Source organism: Cynoglossus semilaevis, chromosome 8 (genome assembly GCF_000523025.1).
Source record: "Cynoglossus semilaevis isolate Cse_v1.0 chromosome 8, Cse_v1.0, whole genome shotgun sequence".
In the NCBI taxonomy this organism is placed as follows: Eukaryota; Metazoa; Chordata; class Actinopteri; order Pleuronectiformes; family Cynoglossidae; genus Cynoglossus; species Cynoglossus semilaevis.
In genome coordinates, this window is record NC_024314.1 from 13410317 (window position 1) to 13428328 (window position 18012).

General features: G+C 42.0%; 1 protein-coding gene across 1 annotated transcript in view; it reads left to right on the top strand.

Moving 5' to 3' along the window:
• fam20cb (FAM20C golgi associated secretory pathway kinase b) overlaps positions 1 to 17582 on the top strand; it is a 49510-nt gene extending 31928 nt beyond the window's left edge. The window contains exons 4-11 of the mRNA XM_008315092.3: positions 7544 to 7636; positions 11693 to 11808; positions 13099 to 13279; positions 13846 to 13955; positions 14043 to 14124; positions 14526 to 14585; positions 14978 to 15128; positions 15262 to 17582. Coding sequence (XP_008313314.1) covers positions 7544 to 7636; positions 11693 to 11808; positions 13099 to 13279; positions 13846 to 13955; positions 14043 to 14124; positions 14526 to 14585; positions 14978 to 15128; positions 15262 to 15366 — 898 coding nt within the window. The 3' untranslated portion in view covers positions 15367 to 17582. The remainder of the gene's footprint in view (positions 1 to 7543; positions 7637 to 11692; positions 11809 to 13098; positions 13280 to 13845; positions 13956 to 14042; positions 14125 to 14525; positions 14586 to 14977; positions 15129 to 15261) is intronic.
• Positions 17583 to 18012: the final 430 nt, after the last annotated feature.

An 18012-nucleotide genomic window follows, 5' to 3' on the forward strand; every position in this document is an offset into this window, starting at 1 on the left:
GCATCCTGTACTGAGATAAGGAGGATCGAAGTGGCTGTCAGAGCAGCTCGTATATCTGTCTCAGATTATGTGGAGATGATGGCTTCATCTTTATGGCCTGTTTATCTGCGCTGGATATTTACAGGATGACACGACAACAACTCAGGAGAGCAGCAGCAGAGGATGATGGGACGGGGAATGAGCTTTGTATCGTCTGTAGGATTATTGCTGTGGTTTGTATCTGGCTGCCTGTTCGTGTCTGCCGTCGTGCCTTAAATGTGTTAGGGTGACGAAGATGCTGATGTGGACCCTGCCGACTCAGACTCAGGTCTGTGGCTGTGGCTGTGGCTGTGAGGAGCTGGAACTACTAACTATATCACTGAGGATAAGTTAATTTGCAGAAACAACTAAATAATATATGAAAATTTTAAATTCAAATAAACATTGTTTGATGATGGGGTGTAAGAAAATACTGATGCACACAAATACTGCAACATTTTCTTTCACAATACTGTCTCCATGTTCTACAGCACTGTATTGGAATTTTAAATTTACATTAACTGTCAAATATAAATTACAAGATTAATTTGATTTTTCTGGTCCAGTGATTCCAAATGTGGATCCCTCTGTTCCAGTGTTAGTGACTTGATGTTCAGATGGAACAGCACTGTGTGTCCACTATGATGACAGATTCACTAACTAAACTTAATATATTGTAGTTCCTATAGCAGAGCAGTTGATCACATCGTATGGTTGGTCCTGTATCGTGAAGCGTATGGTATGACCACCTTCTTGTCGGTACACACCCCTGGTGGATGACTGAATCAGGACTGTTGTAGCTAGCATTAGCTCTGGTGTCTTTTTTCTGTTTATTGTTTCCTTCCAAATCATCATCAGTCCATCACAGTCCCTCTGAACTCAGGTGGCTTAATATAAGGCTCCATACTGCACCCATGTTCACCTTTTGGTCCCTTGTCTCTTGCCGTCATTTCTGAAGCCTCTCTGTGTTAATCTGGAACATCTTTCTCCCAGCGTCTCCCTCCTCCTCCTCCTCCTCTAACAGCTAACACTCTTCATGCTGTCTTGCTGCACACTAAACCTCTAATAGCTGTGTTTTGCTCAGTGATTTCCATTTAGGACTATTCTTTACTCAGGCACAGGCTTCTTTGAAGTGGCTCCAGATAAAAAAAATTGTAAAGTGTGTTTTGTGCTGCGAGGAAGTAGATATTTATTCAGCATGACTGAATTTACATGTCTTCCCCCCACTCCCCCTCCCACCCCGAGGACACTCAGGCTAAACTTGAAGCAGGATGTTTTGTCATATATTCATTTATTTAAATAAAATAAAACGTCTCTGCTGCATTATTCATGATGTTGACAGTGTTTGTTCGTACACATTGTGATGTGTGTGAGTCGGCTGGTGTTTATGAATTGGATTCTGAGGGAAATACAAACACGGTTGTTTGTCATGTAGATTGGAGCCAGGCTCTGTGCAGCGACCAGTTTTTACATGCAGAATTGAGATCAATTTATATAGGTCTCAATTCTGAGGGCGACAGTGCAGGTCCCTGTGAGTCATGCAGTGTTGAATCTTAGAATGTAGATAAGATGTAAATGATTGGATTTTGACGGCTGTTTTCATGTACTTCACTTGGTACATATACAACATAATGCACCGACTGCTCCATCAGTTTATAAATCAGTCGGAGCACTGACTCTGTACAGATGGCTGTTTGAGAACAGTCAACAAACGTCTGCGGCAGGTTAGAAATGATGAGACAACAGATTATCCCTGTGTTTGTGGTTAGTGGAGCTTCTCCTGACTGGCATGTATGGCTTTATCATGTGAGTGTGAGTGTGTGTGTGTGTGTGTGTGTACATAGGTGTGGGCATGTGAGTGTGTGTGTCTGGAACTGTTTTAGGGGAAGAGTTACAGTCAGATTAGAGTTCAGGTAAAGACACACACTTGTAGTAGTTACTGTATGGTTGGGGCAAAGAGATGAAAAATGAATGACGTCCACAGAGTGCTCTGAGAACATGTGTGTGTGTGTGTGTGTTGGTGTGTGTGTGAGAGACATATGGAGGTAGAGAGAGGTTTGAAACAGCTGCGTCTCTGTGTTTGGCAGGTTGAGAAGGAGGAGGAACTGCTGCCTCAGGAGCTGTGACACTAGTAACACACACACACACACACACATCTGTACGCATGTGTGTGTGTGTGTGTTTGGAGGTTGTGTTTAGGCAGCCCTTGGGTGTTTGTGGTTTTGTAAAAAAAATGTCCCTGAGTGAATTATTTTATGACTTTAAGTATTTTACACACACACCTACACACACCTACACACACACACACACACACAGTGCTTGCCCTGATTAAGTGAAATCTCATGATGTCATTTAACATTTGCCTGTTTTTGTTTAAAGGGCTTTTTCTTTCCTTTTTCTAATTGGTCCAATTCAAGCCCTGCTCGGAGCTGTCTTCTCCTCCTTCCATCCTAACGTCCTTCCTTCCTCTGCTTTTGTCTTTCCTTCTTCCCTTCTTTCATCATTTCCATCGTCACTCTTCGTACCACCTTCAGGTCCCATCCCTCCCCTCATCTTTCCTTTCTTCCTCAGTCCTTCCTTTTTGTTGTTTAACACAGATATAAATGACATTCAACCCCCCTCTCCGTCACACACACTTGTCTGTTCCATGTAGCAGACATGACATTACAGTAAACACACACATACATGTTGTCACACACTAACGTGCAGGATGGCAGCGACGACCTCCTCCCTGCACAACATTTTTTTACCTCTATTTATCAAGTGTCATCTCTGAAAAGGTCAAACCGTCACACGCAGTGTTGTGCTTCAGATTAAACACAACAGTTCCTCCTCCTCCTCCTCCTCCTCCTCCTCCTCCTCCTCCTTCTCCTCCTGTGGTGGTGATGGAGTTGGATTTTTTTTTTCCTGTTTTTTCTTTTTTGACCCATAATTAGGATTCAGCGAGTTTCTCTCTGGTCCATGTAAAGCTCACCTGGCTCCTTCAGCTCAACACCTCCCTCTGGAGGTTTAGAAAAACAATAATGCACTGACATTGTCTGAGTGTGCAGCAAGGTCGGAAACAATGGCCTCGAGGCACAAATGTTATTGAAACATCTAAAATAAATGTCTGGGGAGGGTTTTTCTTTATGTGGTCGTCAAGATGAGTATTAAAAGTTAAGAAAATCTTTTTATTGTTATTCAGTCTCTGATTCTGATGAAATTAAAGCTCAGTACAGCTGAGTGTGTGCCTGCACTGCATTGTAATGTGTGTGTGTGTGCACGTGCGCGCTCTTGGCCGTGCCTGTGGCTGTGACAGATGACATGTGACAAGTGTGTGGAGTCAGCTCTTTGGTGAGGACCCGGCGGGGTTGGAAGATGTCCTTGTCCCTTTATATTTTACAGCGTATCTTTTTTCCTCCCCTCCTCTGCTGCGGCCGCTCGTACAGTCTTACGGTGATGGATTGGCAGTTTGACTTTGAAACTACATAAAAACATCCCCTCCCTTTAGCACAGCGGCACGGTGACACTGGGGTTGTTACAGCAGCGGCAGCCTGGATGAGATATGTGCCCGGTGTGGCTGTAAAGTCAAAGGAAAACAAGGATGTGACGCCGTTTTGTTTCCATAATTCAGATCAATTGCAGATAAAAACTCGCAGGAGCCAAGAGAGCGTGAGCGAGAAGCGTTCGGACGTGCGGTGTAGATGGAGCTGACAGTGTTCATTTGTGCGGTGTCAGATTTTCTGGTTTTCCAAAGAAGGAGCCACTGAGATGCAACACTGCAGCTGAGTCCACTCTATCTAGGCCAGGAGGAGCTGGTGGAGCTGGTATTTATAGACTGGCAATGTTGAGAAATATATGACTTTTTATATTTTGGTTGGGATTTTAAAAACTTGTCCTGTCATTTTATTTATTAAGGATAAATATTTGAGGCAAATAAGAGCGGGAAAAGTAGTCCTAAGTTAGCAAAAAGGCTACACAAACCCAAAATGTATCAAAACAAAAAAAAAAAAAGGAAAAAGAAAAGAAAAGAAGTTGTGTACACACACATTTGGAAAAGTAGCATCAGTAAATAGGTAGAGTGAGCTACTGCTATCTATTATTGAACTGTTGATCATGTTATAGCTTATAAATCATCAAAATGTTTCGGGCTAGCCAAACCACTGCTAAACACATTCAGAAGTTTTAAGTTACATATCCCAAAATGCAGTAGTAGATTAGTTCAAATCTAAACAAGCTACATTTTCAGTGTAGAACGGACTTTTGGCTGATGTCATGTGGGACCAGCAGTAGAGGAGTGATAAATGAAGTGCTCACATAGATCTGTCTGATACAGAGTCCAATGCTTTCTGTGTTTCGTGACCACGCTGACCAAACAGCAGCGTCGTCATGGAGATTCCCTGAAGGATAAGCATGAGCAAACACTCTGGTGCGATGATTCATGGTGCCGGTGGAGCCATAAAGACATCCACAAGTAAACCTCACATAGTCCCGCTACATTAGCTTCCCATAAGGGAAAAGAATGCACAAGAAGTCACTCTGTTCGTACATTCCAGCTCCTATATATATGCGACACACAAACGCCTCTCAGTGAAGGTGTGTTTGTGGAACTAGTTGACTCTCACAGCTGGTTAAAATGATCGATGCAGAGTCAGTGTGGGAGCCTGACATCTCTGCAGGTGCTTGATGTCAGTGTTTTTCATATTAAAATCATGTTCATATTAAAAACCCAAACAAAAACAACAGACTCAAGGAAGAATTTGTCAAAAACATGGGAAGAGAAAACATACCCAAAAAGTACCTTATGGTTGAGCTGAAAGAACAGGTAATAACGGGCTAAACACGTATTAAAATTGAGTTTTGCAATTGTGTGAATTTGACACAGTATAAATTGTATGAAGTCTAATTACGATGTGGAAATAGAATTGGAGATCCTGAGTGCGTGCTTTTGTCGTCGAACTTTCTCTGTGTGTGTGACTCGGCTGGAGATGTGGCTGCACTGACTGAATACCAGCCAGGAAACAGGAAGCCGGAATAATTACCGTGATCCACATCCAATTGAAATGTCAATAAAGTTATTTAGAGCCCGGCGTGACGCAGCAGCAGCAGCAGCAGCAGCAGCAGCAGCAGCAGCAGCAGCACCACTGTCGTTGTCAGTGCCACCACCTCAGAGAGGGAAACAGTCATCAGCTGCAGGAAGACAAGGCCAGGCAGGAGGAGCCCCATGCTAACGTCTGTGACTGTTTCAGCAGATATGTTTGGGTCAGGAGCGGGCAGCAGGGTAGGAAGTGCCACCACCAACCGTCCACTTCCACACCAGACTGTGTGGGAGAATTAACTTTTTGAAATATTTATGCCACCACCGAGGATTAAGGCAGAAAGATGAAAAGACATTCTTTAAACTTATTAAAGGATCTGTTGTTATTTTCACTCACACCAACTTTCATCAGTAACATTAACAAGAATAACAAACCTCCCTCCGCCCACGTGTGTGTAAAAGTCAAAGTCTTACAGCTCAGTGTGAGAGATAAAGGTAGAGAGGACCAGGCCATGGTGGCGCCGTCTCAGTGTACAGTCATCATATTCATCACCATCTCCATCTGCAGCAGCAGGTCAGATGATCTGAGTGTGTCCACACTGACCTCGGACCCTGGCTGTAAACACGTAGTTTACACTGGGCGGCCACTAGACAGATACTTGGCTCAGCTTCCTCCTCTGAAGGGGGTCCCAGTGGCCGCCGGGGCCACGGAGGTCTGGAGCGGCAAACTCACAGCAGCATGAGAAGATGAAGGTAAAGAGAAGGAGAAAGCTGCATCTGGAAAACTCTACCTGTACAAACGTCCGTGTTTGTATTGTCAGCAGGATACGGAGAGAATGTCAGAGGAATTTCCTTCACACCTGGTTCTCGCATCAAGTCAGGAAGAAACATCCACCAAACTGAAAATATTAAAAATACATATATACGCTGATCAGTTTGAAGTTTCTTTAAGTAGAGTGGAGGTATCTGAGCTTCAAACGCCCACGCAGCAGCAGGAGCTCAGCTGAAAACTACGACTGCTGTGTCTTTGACGTAAAAACTTCTCATCCACTCCAGGACGTGGCTGCAGCTGCAGCCGTGTGAAGGATTTCACTTGAGTTTAGACAGCAAAAAAATAATTATTATCAATACATGAATAACTGCATTAATATCACATTTTCATATATTTCTTGAATTATATTTCTATACCATTTCTATACCATTTTCCATCCCTAGGTTACTGTTGTAACCTAGTTCTGGAAAATACTAGAGCTGCAGTACTTGGTATGGCCTGTGGACGATTGAAAACCTTAATCAGCAGCTCTGAAATGACCTTAGCTGAAGCCTCGTTTAATAGCAGGTCTGGATGTGGCCTCAAAGAGCTGCAAAACAGGAGGAAATGGAGGGACATGTCAGCTGAATGTGTTTTCTGGTCTGTGTGTGTGTTGGCTTAGTTAATGACTGGTGCAAATGTCAGACACACAGCTGTGGAGCCACAGTCAGGCGACCAGCTGAGAGAGAGGGGGAGAGAGAGGGGAAAATGCTTTAAGCTGTGGATGCAAAGAAGAAATGTAAAGAAAATTGTTCACTAAGAGGAGAAAACAGAGGAGACGAGACAGAGGACTTGGTCGTCCAGAGAGAAGAGAGAGAGAAAAAAGAAAGTTGCCAACATAGTTTCCATTCTTCTAGTCCTATTTGTTAGAGAAAAGACAGGGGCTGAGGTCCAAACCCCAACACGCTGCTGCTTTTCCAGGAAAGTATTTACTGTTGTCAATAATAAAGAAGCAAAGAATTCAGCTGTGAAAAAGAAAAATGAGTCAAATTTGCAGCTGGGCCCTATAGAAGGCTGTGATGATGATGAGCGACTGCACTGCTCTCCAAAGGCATTTACATATTTGAACAGCTGGCATCCTTTCATGCAGTCCCTTCACTTCCACTTCCACTCTTTGAGTTTTTACCTTTTTACCCCGGGCCGTCCTGTCTGAGCAGCACCGTTCCTGGTTCCATCTGATTTGGGACTTAAGCCTGAGAAAGCCTCCTTCCCCTGCAGTAAGAGCTCTGAGACAGAATGTGTCTGAGAAGCAGTTTTTGAGGGACGAGTAGCAGAAATAGGTTTGGATCAACAACAGGAGTGGAGGCTTCAGGAGGGGGGACTCTGACCCCCAGCTGACCTCGTCGATCAGGTGTTGAACACCTTCTGCATGGGTTTCTGAGATGGCCACGAGCCAGGGAAGTAGAAAATGGTTCTAATAAGACTATAATAGACACAGTAACGTCACCTGAAGATTTATAACTATTTAAAGGTGTAAAATGGATTGTACCGATTGACAAGACAAGGTTTTTAATTTAAATATATTTGAAGTATTTGAAGTATTATTCATTTTCTATATTTTTTTTTTCTTATTTTCACCTGATCAAGCTGATATCTGTGGTCAACCCATAGCAGATGGTGAAACCTTTAGCCTCGTCTCTGTGTTGCTGCTCCTAACCTTTGTTTGTAACCCTTCTCTTTTCTTGTGCCCCCTGCAGGCAGACCCGGGAGCAGGAAACCCCTCCAGACTTCTTCTACTTCTCCGACTTTGAACGACACAATGCTGAGATTGCTGCCTTCCATCTGGACAAGTAGGTGAACATAAGCCTGACCACAGGGATACTGTACTCTACTGTACTGTACTGCACTGTATCATACTGCACTGTACTGTACTGTACTGTATCATACTGCACTGTACTGTACTGTACTGTACTGCTTTGCATTTGCATTATGTTCCCGAGCCACATGTTGCTCTTTAGCCTTTCTATATATCGTCTAGATCGCAGATATTTCTGTCATGTTTGTGAGCGGGCCAAATGTGCGGCTCTTTCTCTCAACAAAAAAATCAGACAGAGACTGGAATGTAGGAAATGACAATTTTTCCAAAATTTTAACTTGCTTTTTTAGGGCAAAGGATGATCATATCATGGCCCTCAGTAAACAGTACAGTCTTTATTTGTACTAATTTTGAAGAATAGAAACAGTGGTATTGGTGAACTGTATTTGACTGTAAAGTGATTAAAAAACAGCTCCTCTGGTGGTGGGTGTTGCACTAGATAAAGGTAAGTTGGTATCAAATGAGGTTTAATGGGAACACTTTAACACACACACACACACACACACACACACACACTCTGGAGTGCTTCTCGTTCTACAAAATATTGTTGAAACTTCCCTAACTAGGCTAAATGAAATAATGGGAGGTAAAAATGAAATGATTGTACCTCTCAGTATCCTGCGGGGGTTCCTTCCTGCCTAATTGCTAATTTGATTCTTTCACATGTCGGCTCATTAACACCGCAGGAGGAACACAAAGTCCTGGAAACTGGAACGACCCAAAAAATGAGGACTTTTGATTTAGACCCAGATCTTGGGACGTGTATTTCTGACGTCCTCTGACGTCCTGCCGTGTTTCTTATTCCGTGTGTAAACACATTCTCTCCACACTGCTTCATAACAGCGTCTTCTGTCTGTTGAATTTTCCTTTCTTACCAAAGGTCAACTCAGGCTTTCCACTGGTGCCTTGCTCATCAACCAGCTGGTCAGCCAGCAGCTGCTCACCCAGATCATTTGGAATAAATCCACGTGTTTAGTTTGGTTCAGTATGTGGACAGTTTGGTTCAGTATGTGGACAGTTTGGTTCAGTTTGTTGAGGATTTTGTTGATCCGTCTTCATGGATGGTGTTTGACATTCACAGCCTTGTGTCTGTTTCAGACGCGGTGAAAACAAAAAGAGTGTTTCCTGCAGAGCCGCTCTCTCTCTGAGACTCCGTGACTCACAGAGAATGAATGTTTCCCGCCCGCAGCTCTCATCTGACTGAACAATGAGCGCTGCCTGCGTGCTCAGCAGTACATCAACACCACCACCACCACCACCACCCTCCCTGACTTCACTGCCTTTACAAGGCTAACACTTTACGGCTGGCCTGCCTTCCTCTCTGCCTGCTGGAGACACTTAAATAAAAGGAGAAAACCTCACAACCCTCTCTGAGCAGAGAGGGAGAGAGGGTGAGGGAGATGAGGTTTTATTTTTTTTGTGGCGGCATTTGCTATTAAAGTCAAAGTGACGCCGCTCCGGCTGAGTGTAATTGTGAGCAGAGGGATTGTGTTGTAGTGGTGTGAACACCAGAGACACCAGATGATGCTTAAGACACACACACACACACACACACACACACACACACACACACGATGGGTCCACAGAGGCCAGTGATGTTGAATCTGCTTTTGCTTGAGGCTCAATGACACAGTTGAGCAGCAATTGCATTAGCAGCAGCTTTGTGTACACCAGTCTGCAACACATCTGGTGCTCACACACACACACACATACTGTATGAAAATGTGCTGGCTCTCCATGCATATGTGTGTGTGGGGGTAAGGCAAAGAGGAGGAAAACCAAAGGCATGAAAGGCTCGGTGCCCGGGCTAAATATAAGCCAGGCAGGGGTTTGCCAAAAGGAGTGCTTTATTTTTTTCCCCTCCTTATTTTGTCTGTTCCAAATTAAAGAGCTGCTGCTGCTGCTGCTGCTGGAGGTAGTGATAGTGGTGGTGCTACAGCAGGTCCCAGGAGGCCACAGACACACACGGCCTTTTCCAAAGCCACTAGCGTGTGCACAAAACGCCATGCAAAGAGACACACAACAGGCCTTTATAATAGGACTGCACTGAGGTTTGAACAGTATCAAAGCGTCGCGGCGTCAGCCGCTAGGACGCCGTGTCACTGTAACATAGTCGTCTTCACAGTACGGTAAGAAAGAATAAAAATGTTGATTGATGGAACAGAGAATAGCGTTACAAAAATGACGTGCAGCAGGTTAGGGTGCTAAAGAATGGAATGGGAATATTGGAGTTGGATTTCCTCACAGATGCACAGATCTGAGAAAATGTCCAGTTTGTAGGCAGCAGTCTGTGCTGTGGTCGGGAGAGAGGGTGTTGTTACAAAAGTTGAAAAAAAGTTTCTGCTGTTTTTGTGGCCAAAAAAGGGGCATTATACTGAGGTGCTGTGTGGTGAAGCCAGAAGTGGAATAAAAGTACTTGAGGGGACAGAGTGGTGATTGGTATTTTAAATAAAAAGTTCACCTATAAATTCCAATAGGAAAAAGACCACATGGTCTTGAATAAAAATCCCTGAATGTTTGCTGAATTATTTTTATTTTACAAATTCTACAAAACACTTTTATTTGTATCATCTTGTCAGGTTTCATCCAACTTCATCAAATCCTGTCAAGTGAGTCTGAGTTTTCCCACAGTTCCAAAATGTAACACCGTTTTTTAAAAGGACAGTTTTATAGAAGTGTCTCCTACCTGGACCTGTCCCCTAACTCATCCTCCGTCCTCCTCCCTGTGAGACACAACAGAACCAATGGTGTTTGACAATAGTGTTTCCTCCTCCTCCTCCTCCTCCTCCTCAGTGGTTGTCTTCCTCTCTGCCTCCATCTTTATTCTGAGCCTGTCTCCCTGTGTGTCTCTGCCCTCAGGCTCTTGCCCATTAGCCGTTGTCAGAGAGATCAATTTTTAAAGAACCCAGGCTGACGTTGGAGCAGATCTGTAGGACTGACCACAGGAGGCCACACGTGCACAGAACAGGCCGTTGTCACGCACATACGAAGACTAACTGCCTTCATGTCATCAATTCTATCTGCTCACTGTTTGTACGGATCGATGTGGAAGTGATGAAATATTTATCTGACGTTCTAGGCCTGAAACAGTGAAGTAGGAAAATGAATTCTTAGACAGAATTCTTTGCAGGAGTTAAATGTGTTTCTTATCTGAAATCAAAGTCAGATACAAACCTCTGAGCTTCAACCCACAAACATCACTGCTAATGTCACAGTGCCCCCTGTTGGCTGTGACAGGGAGAAAGAAAGTCCTGTGCTGACTTTTTTATTGCAGTTAAAGAAACCCAGAAAATAAATATAATTGTTTTGTTTTTAGTTATTATAAAACTCATTCATGAATAACAAAAAAAAACACTTTCCTCTATTTATTAGATTTGTAAAACACAATTAATTTATTTAATATATTACTATAATTATACCTTTTTACTTGTGATGTGATTTTTTATTCTCAGTGTTTTGATTGTATGACTGATGATTTTGTCACTAAATCTAATAAATCTTTTCTTTTTTGTTGCTACATAATTTAGTATTTAGTTGTTATAATTAACTTAAAATTAAGAATTGAATAAGGTTATAATCAATCATTTTAAAGTGTCATAATCAACTGGATTTTTTTATATTTATAAGAAAAAAAAGAAAGAAAAGAAAAGAAAAATCCTCAGTTCATCAGTTCAGTTTCCCAGAGAACTTCATTGTTCCAGACACTTCTGGAGAGAGTCTGAGAAACGGAGTGTTTCTCTGACATCTGTTTATTCAGCCAGTAATAACAGTCGGTCTAAACTGGAACATGGGAGACTTTAGTTCAGCAGTGACATGTGGAGCTAATTACACTGACTGGTTTCCCCATCAGTCACAGCCACTCAGCAGTGACAGGTGACGAGACTGGACAAGAACTAACCACCAGTTTTCTCCTCTGAGACCCTGAGAACCTAAATTTCACTTTCACTCCCAGCCCAGCAGGTGGCCCTCTTCAGAGTCTGAAACCATCTTGTTTGTCACTGACTTGTGCTCTCATGTCTCCACTTTGTAGGATCCTGGACTTTCGCCGAGTCCCTCCTGTTGCTGGTAGACTTGTCAACATGACCAAAGAGATCAGAGATGTCACCAGAGACAAGAAGCTGTGGAGGACCTTCTTTATTTCACCAGGTACCACACACATGGTTTTACAGGTCGAGTTCGAGTCAGGGTCCAGGGTTTTGAATTACCCAAACACCAGTCCAGTCTGTAAAACACAAAGGTTAGGTCTGGGACTGTTAAATCAGGTCAGTACCAAGTCCTCAGAACAAGAACCCTCTTGTCTCATAGTTGACAAGAGACAACTATGAGACAAGAGGGTTCTTGTTCACATCTAAGGTCTAGTCCAAGTTAAATCCCCAGTGGTTCAAATCCTGGTCAGGTCAGACTTTAGAGAGAGAATTCAGTGTTTTCTCACTCTTTGAGTCCAGGTCTAAGTATAGTCCAGTCCAGGTGTTTAAGTCCACACGTCTTCAGTAGTCTAGTCCAAGTCAACTGATGCTTTAAAGGGACTTAAGTCCCATGTCCTCTCAGGTCAAGTCTAGAGTCCAGTCCCATGTTCTCTCAGGTCAAGTCTAGAGTCCAGGCCCATGTCCTCTCAGGTCATTTGTTGTGAGTGTTATTTGGATCTGAGTCCTGACCTGGAGAACATCAACAGGTCCAGAGTTGCTGCTCTTCCCAAAGACCATTCCACATGAGAACCACCGTTAAAAGTGAGACAGATTTTGCTTACGACACTAAAAGAATGTCTCTGTTTCCTGGATCAGGAAAATAATAAGATCTATAATAAGATCCCAGCAAAAATAAAAAGCTCTTCCGCCCGTTATGAAGCAGAGCTGCAGTTCTGGGATCTTCATTAGTCCTGGACCGGTATCATCAGGAGACTTCAGCTCATAGAAAAGCACCACACTTAATTAGCCATGCAACGTCTGACTTTTTATGTGATTATTTTTTCTGGTGCACAGTGAAACTTCCCACAGGATCAGTGTTAGAGACAGTTCCTCAGATGAACGTCTGAATAAACCTGCTGTGCTTCACTGGGAGCAAGAAAGGAACTGAGTCACATTAAAATATGCAGCGTAGTATAGAGAATACTCTGTATACACTATAGGCATATGGAGTACATAGGAGTAAATGTCCCCGAGGGCCAACGGCTCCTCCTGTGGTTCTTCGTAATAACACACCCTATAATTAAATACCTTTCATAACATTGCATTTTTGCACATTTATCTAGTGCAGAGTACCTTCTTCTGCTGAAGTAATACTGTGAGTAATACATCAGTACAATGTGGATTTATACAGGTAAAATCTCAGAGAGCAAAAAATGTTAGCTAAAATAGATTAAAGTTAGCCAAACAGGCTACATATTTATTACAATATGTCCACTTCATTACCATTTATCTGTGTGTGTGTGTCCCTCAGCCAACAACGTGTGTTTCTACGGCGAATGTTCCTATTACTGCTCCACTGAACACGCTCTGTGTGGAAAACCCGACCAGATCGAAGGATCTCTGGCTGCTTTCCTCCCTGACTTGGCTCTGGCCAAACGCAAAACCTGGAGGAACCCGTGGAGGCGCTCTTACCACAAACGCAAGAAGGCTGAGTAAGAAAACGGAGAACCGTTCTGTTTTGGTCCTGATGTTTCTGACAATGTAGTTCTACTTCACGTCAGCAGGTGGCCTCCATCCAAACTGAGTTACCTCCATAAACAGTGCACCAGTCACAGCATTGACAGATGGAGGGGAAACAAACACAGCGTCTGTTTTTATTACTACAACAAGAATACCTACAAAATAAGAAGGCCATCGTGTCCAACCCAACTGTCAAATAAATCTGGCCTTTATTTTAGCTTAAATGTGGCAACTACATGTTACCTTCTAATTATCATCATTATTATTTATATAATTATTGTGGCAACTACATGTTACCTTCTAATTAGCATTTAAACATCATTTATTGTCTTTCAGTAATTTTTGAGACACTGCTCCAGTAGCTAAGCAGCTAAGAGCCTTTTACCATCTGGACTGTGGTTACAGTAGGCTTATCTTAGCTAATGTGAACTAATGTTTTTGACATGTTGGGGAAACAGTCTCAGACTGGTGTTCGTCTGAACATGAATGTGTCCATAAATCTTTACAAATGTAAAGCCTCTGTCTGCTGACTCTGCAGATGGGAGGTGGACCCAGATTATTGTGAGGAGGTCAAACAAACTCCACCCTACGACAGTGGCAGAAGACTTCTGGACATCATGGACATGACCATCTTTGACTTCCTCATGGGTGTGTTAGCAACACCACAGATCACAGCTAAACCATGCCCAGCATCATGTGACCAAGTTTAATTTGAATTTTTATTTCCCTCCTCAGGGAACATGGATCGTCACCATTATGAGACGTTTGAAAAGTTTGGAAACGAGACGTTCATCATCCACCTGGACAACGGCCGAGGGTAAAACACACACACACACATTATACATTGACTGTTCTAATGTATAAGTTCACATCAGACAAAAAGGAAAAAATATCAAATTAAAAAAAAGTTTATATTTAATTCTAACTTTCTTTTAATTTATATTAATGTGAGAAATTCCATAGCATAAATATAAATATATGTATATATAAAATAATAGCATAAATATATATATGAATATGGATTTTATGTTGATGTGTTTTTATCTTCTTTTATTTGTGTGTTTTATATATATTTATTTTATTCTTTCTGTTTATGTGGGTTTTTTAATTTTCATCTTTTTTTTTCTTTCCTTTATTTTAGTTTAAAGCTCAGATGTTTGGTAGGGAGGGTTCATTAAAAAAAAAGTCTTGTTGAATAATCCTTTTTTTTTATCTTAGTTTTGGGAAGCATTCCCATGATGAGCTGTCCATTCTGGTTCCACTGACCCAGTGCTGCAGGTATGGACGTCTCCTCTCTGGTTTCAGGTGGAACAAATGATCAGATTAAAACTTTCAGATTTCAGTTGTTACATCTGCAGATGGATCTTTTGTCCAGCCCTCGCCCCCTATCTTAAACACTATAATTCCCACAACACTGCTATTCTCACTGAACAAAGAAAAAAGTAAATTTTTACCATTCCCACTGCAGGTTTGAATCCCAGCTGCTGTTAGAGAGTCATTTACTGTAGTTGATGATTAGACTACTGGAAAAATAAATCTCCTCCTCGCGCCTCCTCGCACTATATCTACACACCCCTAGAGGGCACCACCTGACTTTCTGATTCTTTGGTCCAAGTGAACACAGCAGAACATCTGTCATCACCTTCTCCACCTTTTCACTCTGTGTCCAGGGTCAGAAAGTCCACCCACCTGCGTCTGCAGCTTCTGGCCAAAGAAGAATATCAACTGTCCAGTCTGATGGCCGAGTCTCTGGTCAGAGACCGCCTCAGTCCCATCCTAATCCAGCCTCATCTGGACGCCATGGACCGACGTCTGCGACAGGTGTGGATTTTACGTTTTTGTATGAATGTGTCTGTTTGACGGCTGAGCTTTTTAACTCGGTTTAAAAGCAGTTCCTTAAATCTGAATCTTGATCTGAGTCTGGTTCTAACAGCAGCCTGTTGTTCTCCTGCAGGTCCTGAAGGTGGTGTCAGGGTGCATTGAAAAGGAAGGATACAGTTACGTGGTGGAGGACGACCTCCAGCCGGACCACGGTCACAGCGGGCCACGACGGAGGTAGCTGTCCGTGGAGGGTCTCCGGCAGCCGGCCACATGAGAATTCCCTGGAGCCAGAAGACTGGACTGAGCAGTGTCCAGTCTGTGGAACTCTTAAACCTCCTCACATGGAGTCATGTTGGGACAAACCCGAGAACCTGAGGTGAACGCTGCCTGGACGTAGAGACCTGCTGGACCTGACTGGACCTAATGGACACGAACCTGCAGAGACAAACAGGTGATGTTGGACAGATCTGGACCACCTTCACACCACCATCATCATCATCTTCATCACCTGGACTGTGTAGAACCCTCTGATGGCAGACAGTAGTGTAGGATAGACGGATGACCTCTGACCTGCCACAGCACACGTCTCACACTGAGACCCTTTCTCTGTCCTTATTTCTTTCTTCTCTGTCTTCTTCTTTAAGGACGTGTTTATTTCTTTCAGTTTGTGGATTCGGAGGGACATCTGGAGAATTTTCCTGACGACAAACTCACTTCTGTGTGTAGCGTTGGTAAAAGTGGTTCAGCCGAAAAGAAAGAAGAAACCGACTTCCTGTTGTCCAGACTGACGTTTTGTTGCTTTGTTCTTTTTTATATAAATATTATGTGTCACTGAGTTGTGTTCAGCTCGTATCACGGCTATTCCAGATGAAAATATTTTAGATTGGAGTGCAGGTTTACTCCTGGATTTATTTGTCAAAACCTTTGTTCTTGTCCAGTAAATGACCTCTAAAGATTATTTATTGAAATAAAAAAAAACATATATTTATTGTTTCACATGAAAACTAACATTACTTCACCTTTTCTTTTAAAAAGATCCATGAGAGAATAGCACTTCAGAATCTAACCACCAGAGGGCAAATTGAGCATACTGGAAAACAGCAGTCGCACTCGAACGTTTAAACTGGGGCCTGTTTTTTTTTTCTTTAACTATTTTTAGTTTTGATTAACATTGTCTTCATTGTTTTTTTAATGACATGTTTTTATATTATTTTATGTTTTTATGTTCTTGATAAAGAGTTGCACTTCTGAAATTAGTCTCTGGAAGAAAAACCAAATATTTTCTTTTTTTTACTTTTATTCCTTCATCTCACTTTTCTGTTACAAGAGCCTTTGGGTTGACATGACACAGCTGCTGTTTTAAAACCAGAGGGCAGACAAAGGTTTGCTTATTTGTATCTTTTTGTCTTTTCGATTTATTTTTGTTGCTTTTTATTATATTTCCATCCTTCCATATCCAAAAAGAAGCTGACAAATGAGATGCACTTACAAAATTGACCACAGGAGGGCACAGATGGACATAGAAATCCAGGTAGATCCCTCGTTAAACATGATTTACTTGTTATTTAATATGTTTTTAGTTTTTTTTCTGTGATGTATTTAGTTTTCCTTCATTTATTTATTTTTACTTTTACAAGTATCATTCCAGTTGACATCATAGAATTATACGTTTTTTGCACAGGAGGTCAAAGCAGTTGTTGAAAGCATCTGTGCATTTTTAAGGTTCAAGTTTTAAAAAGAAAATAATCAGTTTTATCTCTAATTTAATAACTCTAATTTAATATCTCTAATTTGTCTTTGATATTTATTTACCAACATTCAGCCCAATTCTTTTTTGTTCAGTATAACAGTTTAGTATCATAAGACCAGGAGCAAAATGTGACATAATTTTTATGTGTTTTAATTTTTTTATCTGTAACGTATTTGATGTGCATGTGTTGCTGTTGCGTAAAAAATGTATTTTTTAATTATTTTATATTTCTTTCTTATTTTCAAGATGTAAATTTCATTGGTCGACATTAACAACAAAGAGCCGTGGGCTGATGTGTCGGTGTTTAAGGCTCTACAGGCTGAAAAAAATTAATATATACAGTAGGAAATTAAAAAAACAAAAAACAAATCTAGTGCCTGTGCAATGATAGAAATACTTGAATGTTTGGATTCCAGATACAAGGCAGAGACACATTGTAAAGAGTGAGTGAGTGAGTGAGTGAGTGAGTGAGTGAGTGGGATAGATTCCAGTCCAGTGTCAGTTGGTACGGCTCATGTGGACGTGTGGTCCACGGAGGACGTGTTAGATGATGATGATGATGGTGATGATGATGATGACATAAACCATGTGTTCCTAAAGTGAATACACTTCTCTTTTTTCAAATCATCTCATCATTTCTGTGGATTTTATTGTTTGTTCCTTTGCATCATGGTTAAAAGTGCAATAAAAGGAAATAAGCAGTACGTCAGACTGTTGCTGCCCTGTTTGACATCCTACAACATACAAAGGTCAAATGTACATTTCAGTGCATGTGTACACCGCATGTTTCCTGTGGAAGAAACAGTGTTGGAGACAATCATCTGCGGGACATGTTGTCCAGTGCTGTAATCACACAGAACTGCTGCAGACAGGACACCAGAGGAAGACGTTTGTCATGGGAGTGAACTTTTATCAGCTCTCACTGCAGACCTCCGGCCTTACAGACTCCTCTTCATCTCCATCTTTATTTCCTGTGTTACAGTTCAGTGCCAGAGCGGCTGCGTTGCTACATTCACATCTGGCAATGACATATATTGAACAGGGAATATATAAGATGCTATTTAACCATGGCATTTATAATAATGAAAAATTTACGAAAAAATATATAACTATGTTTACTTTATGCTTTGTTGA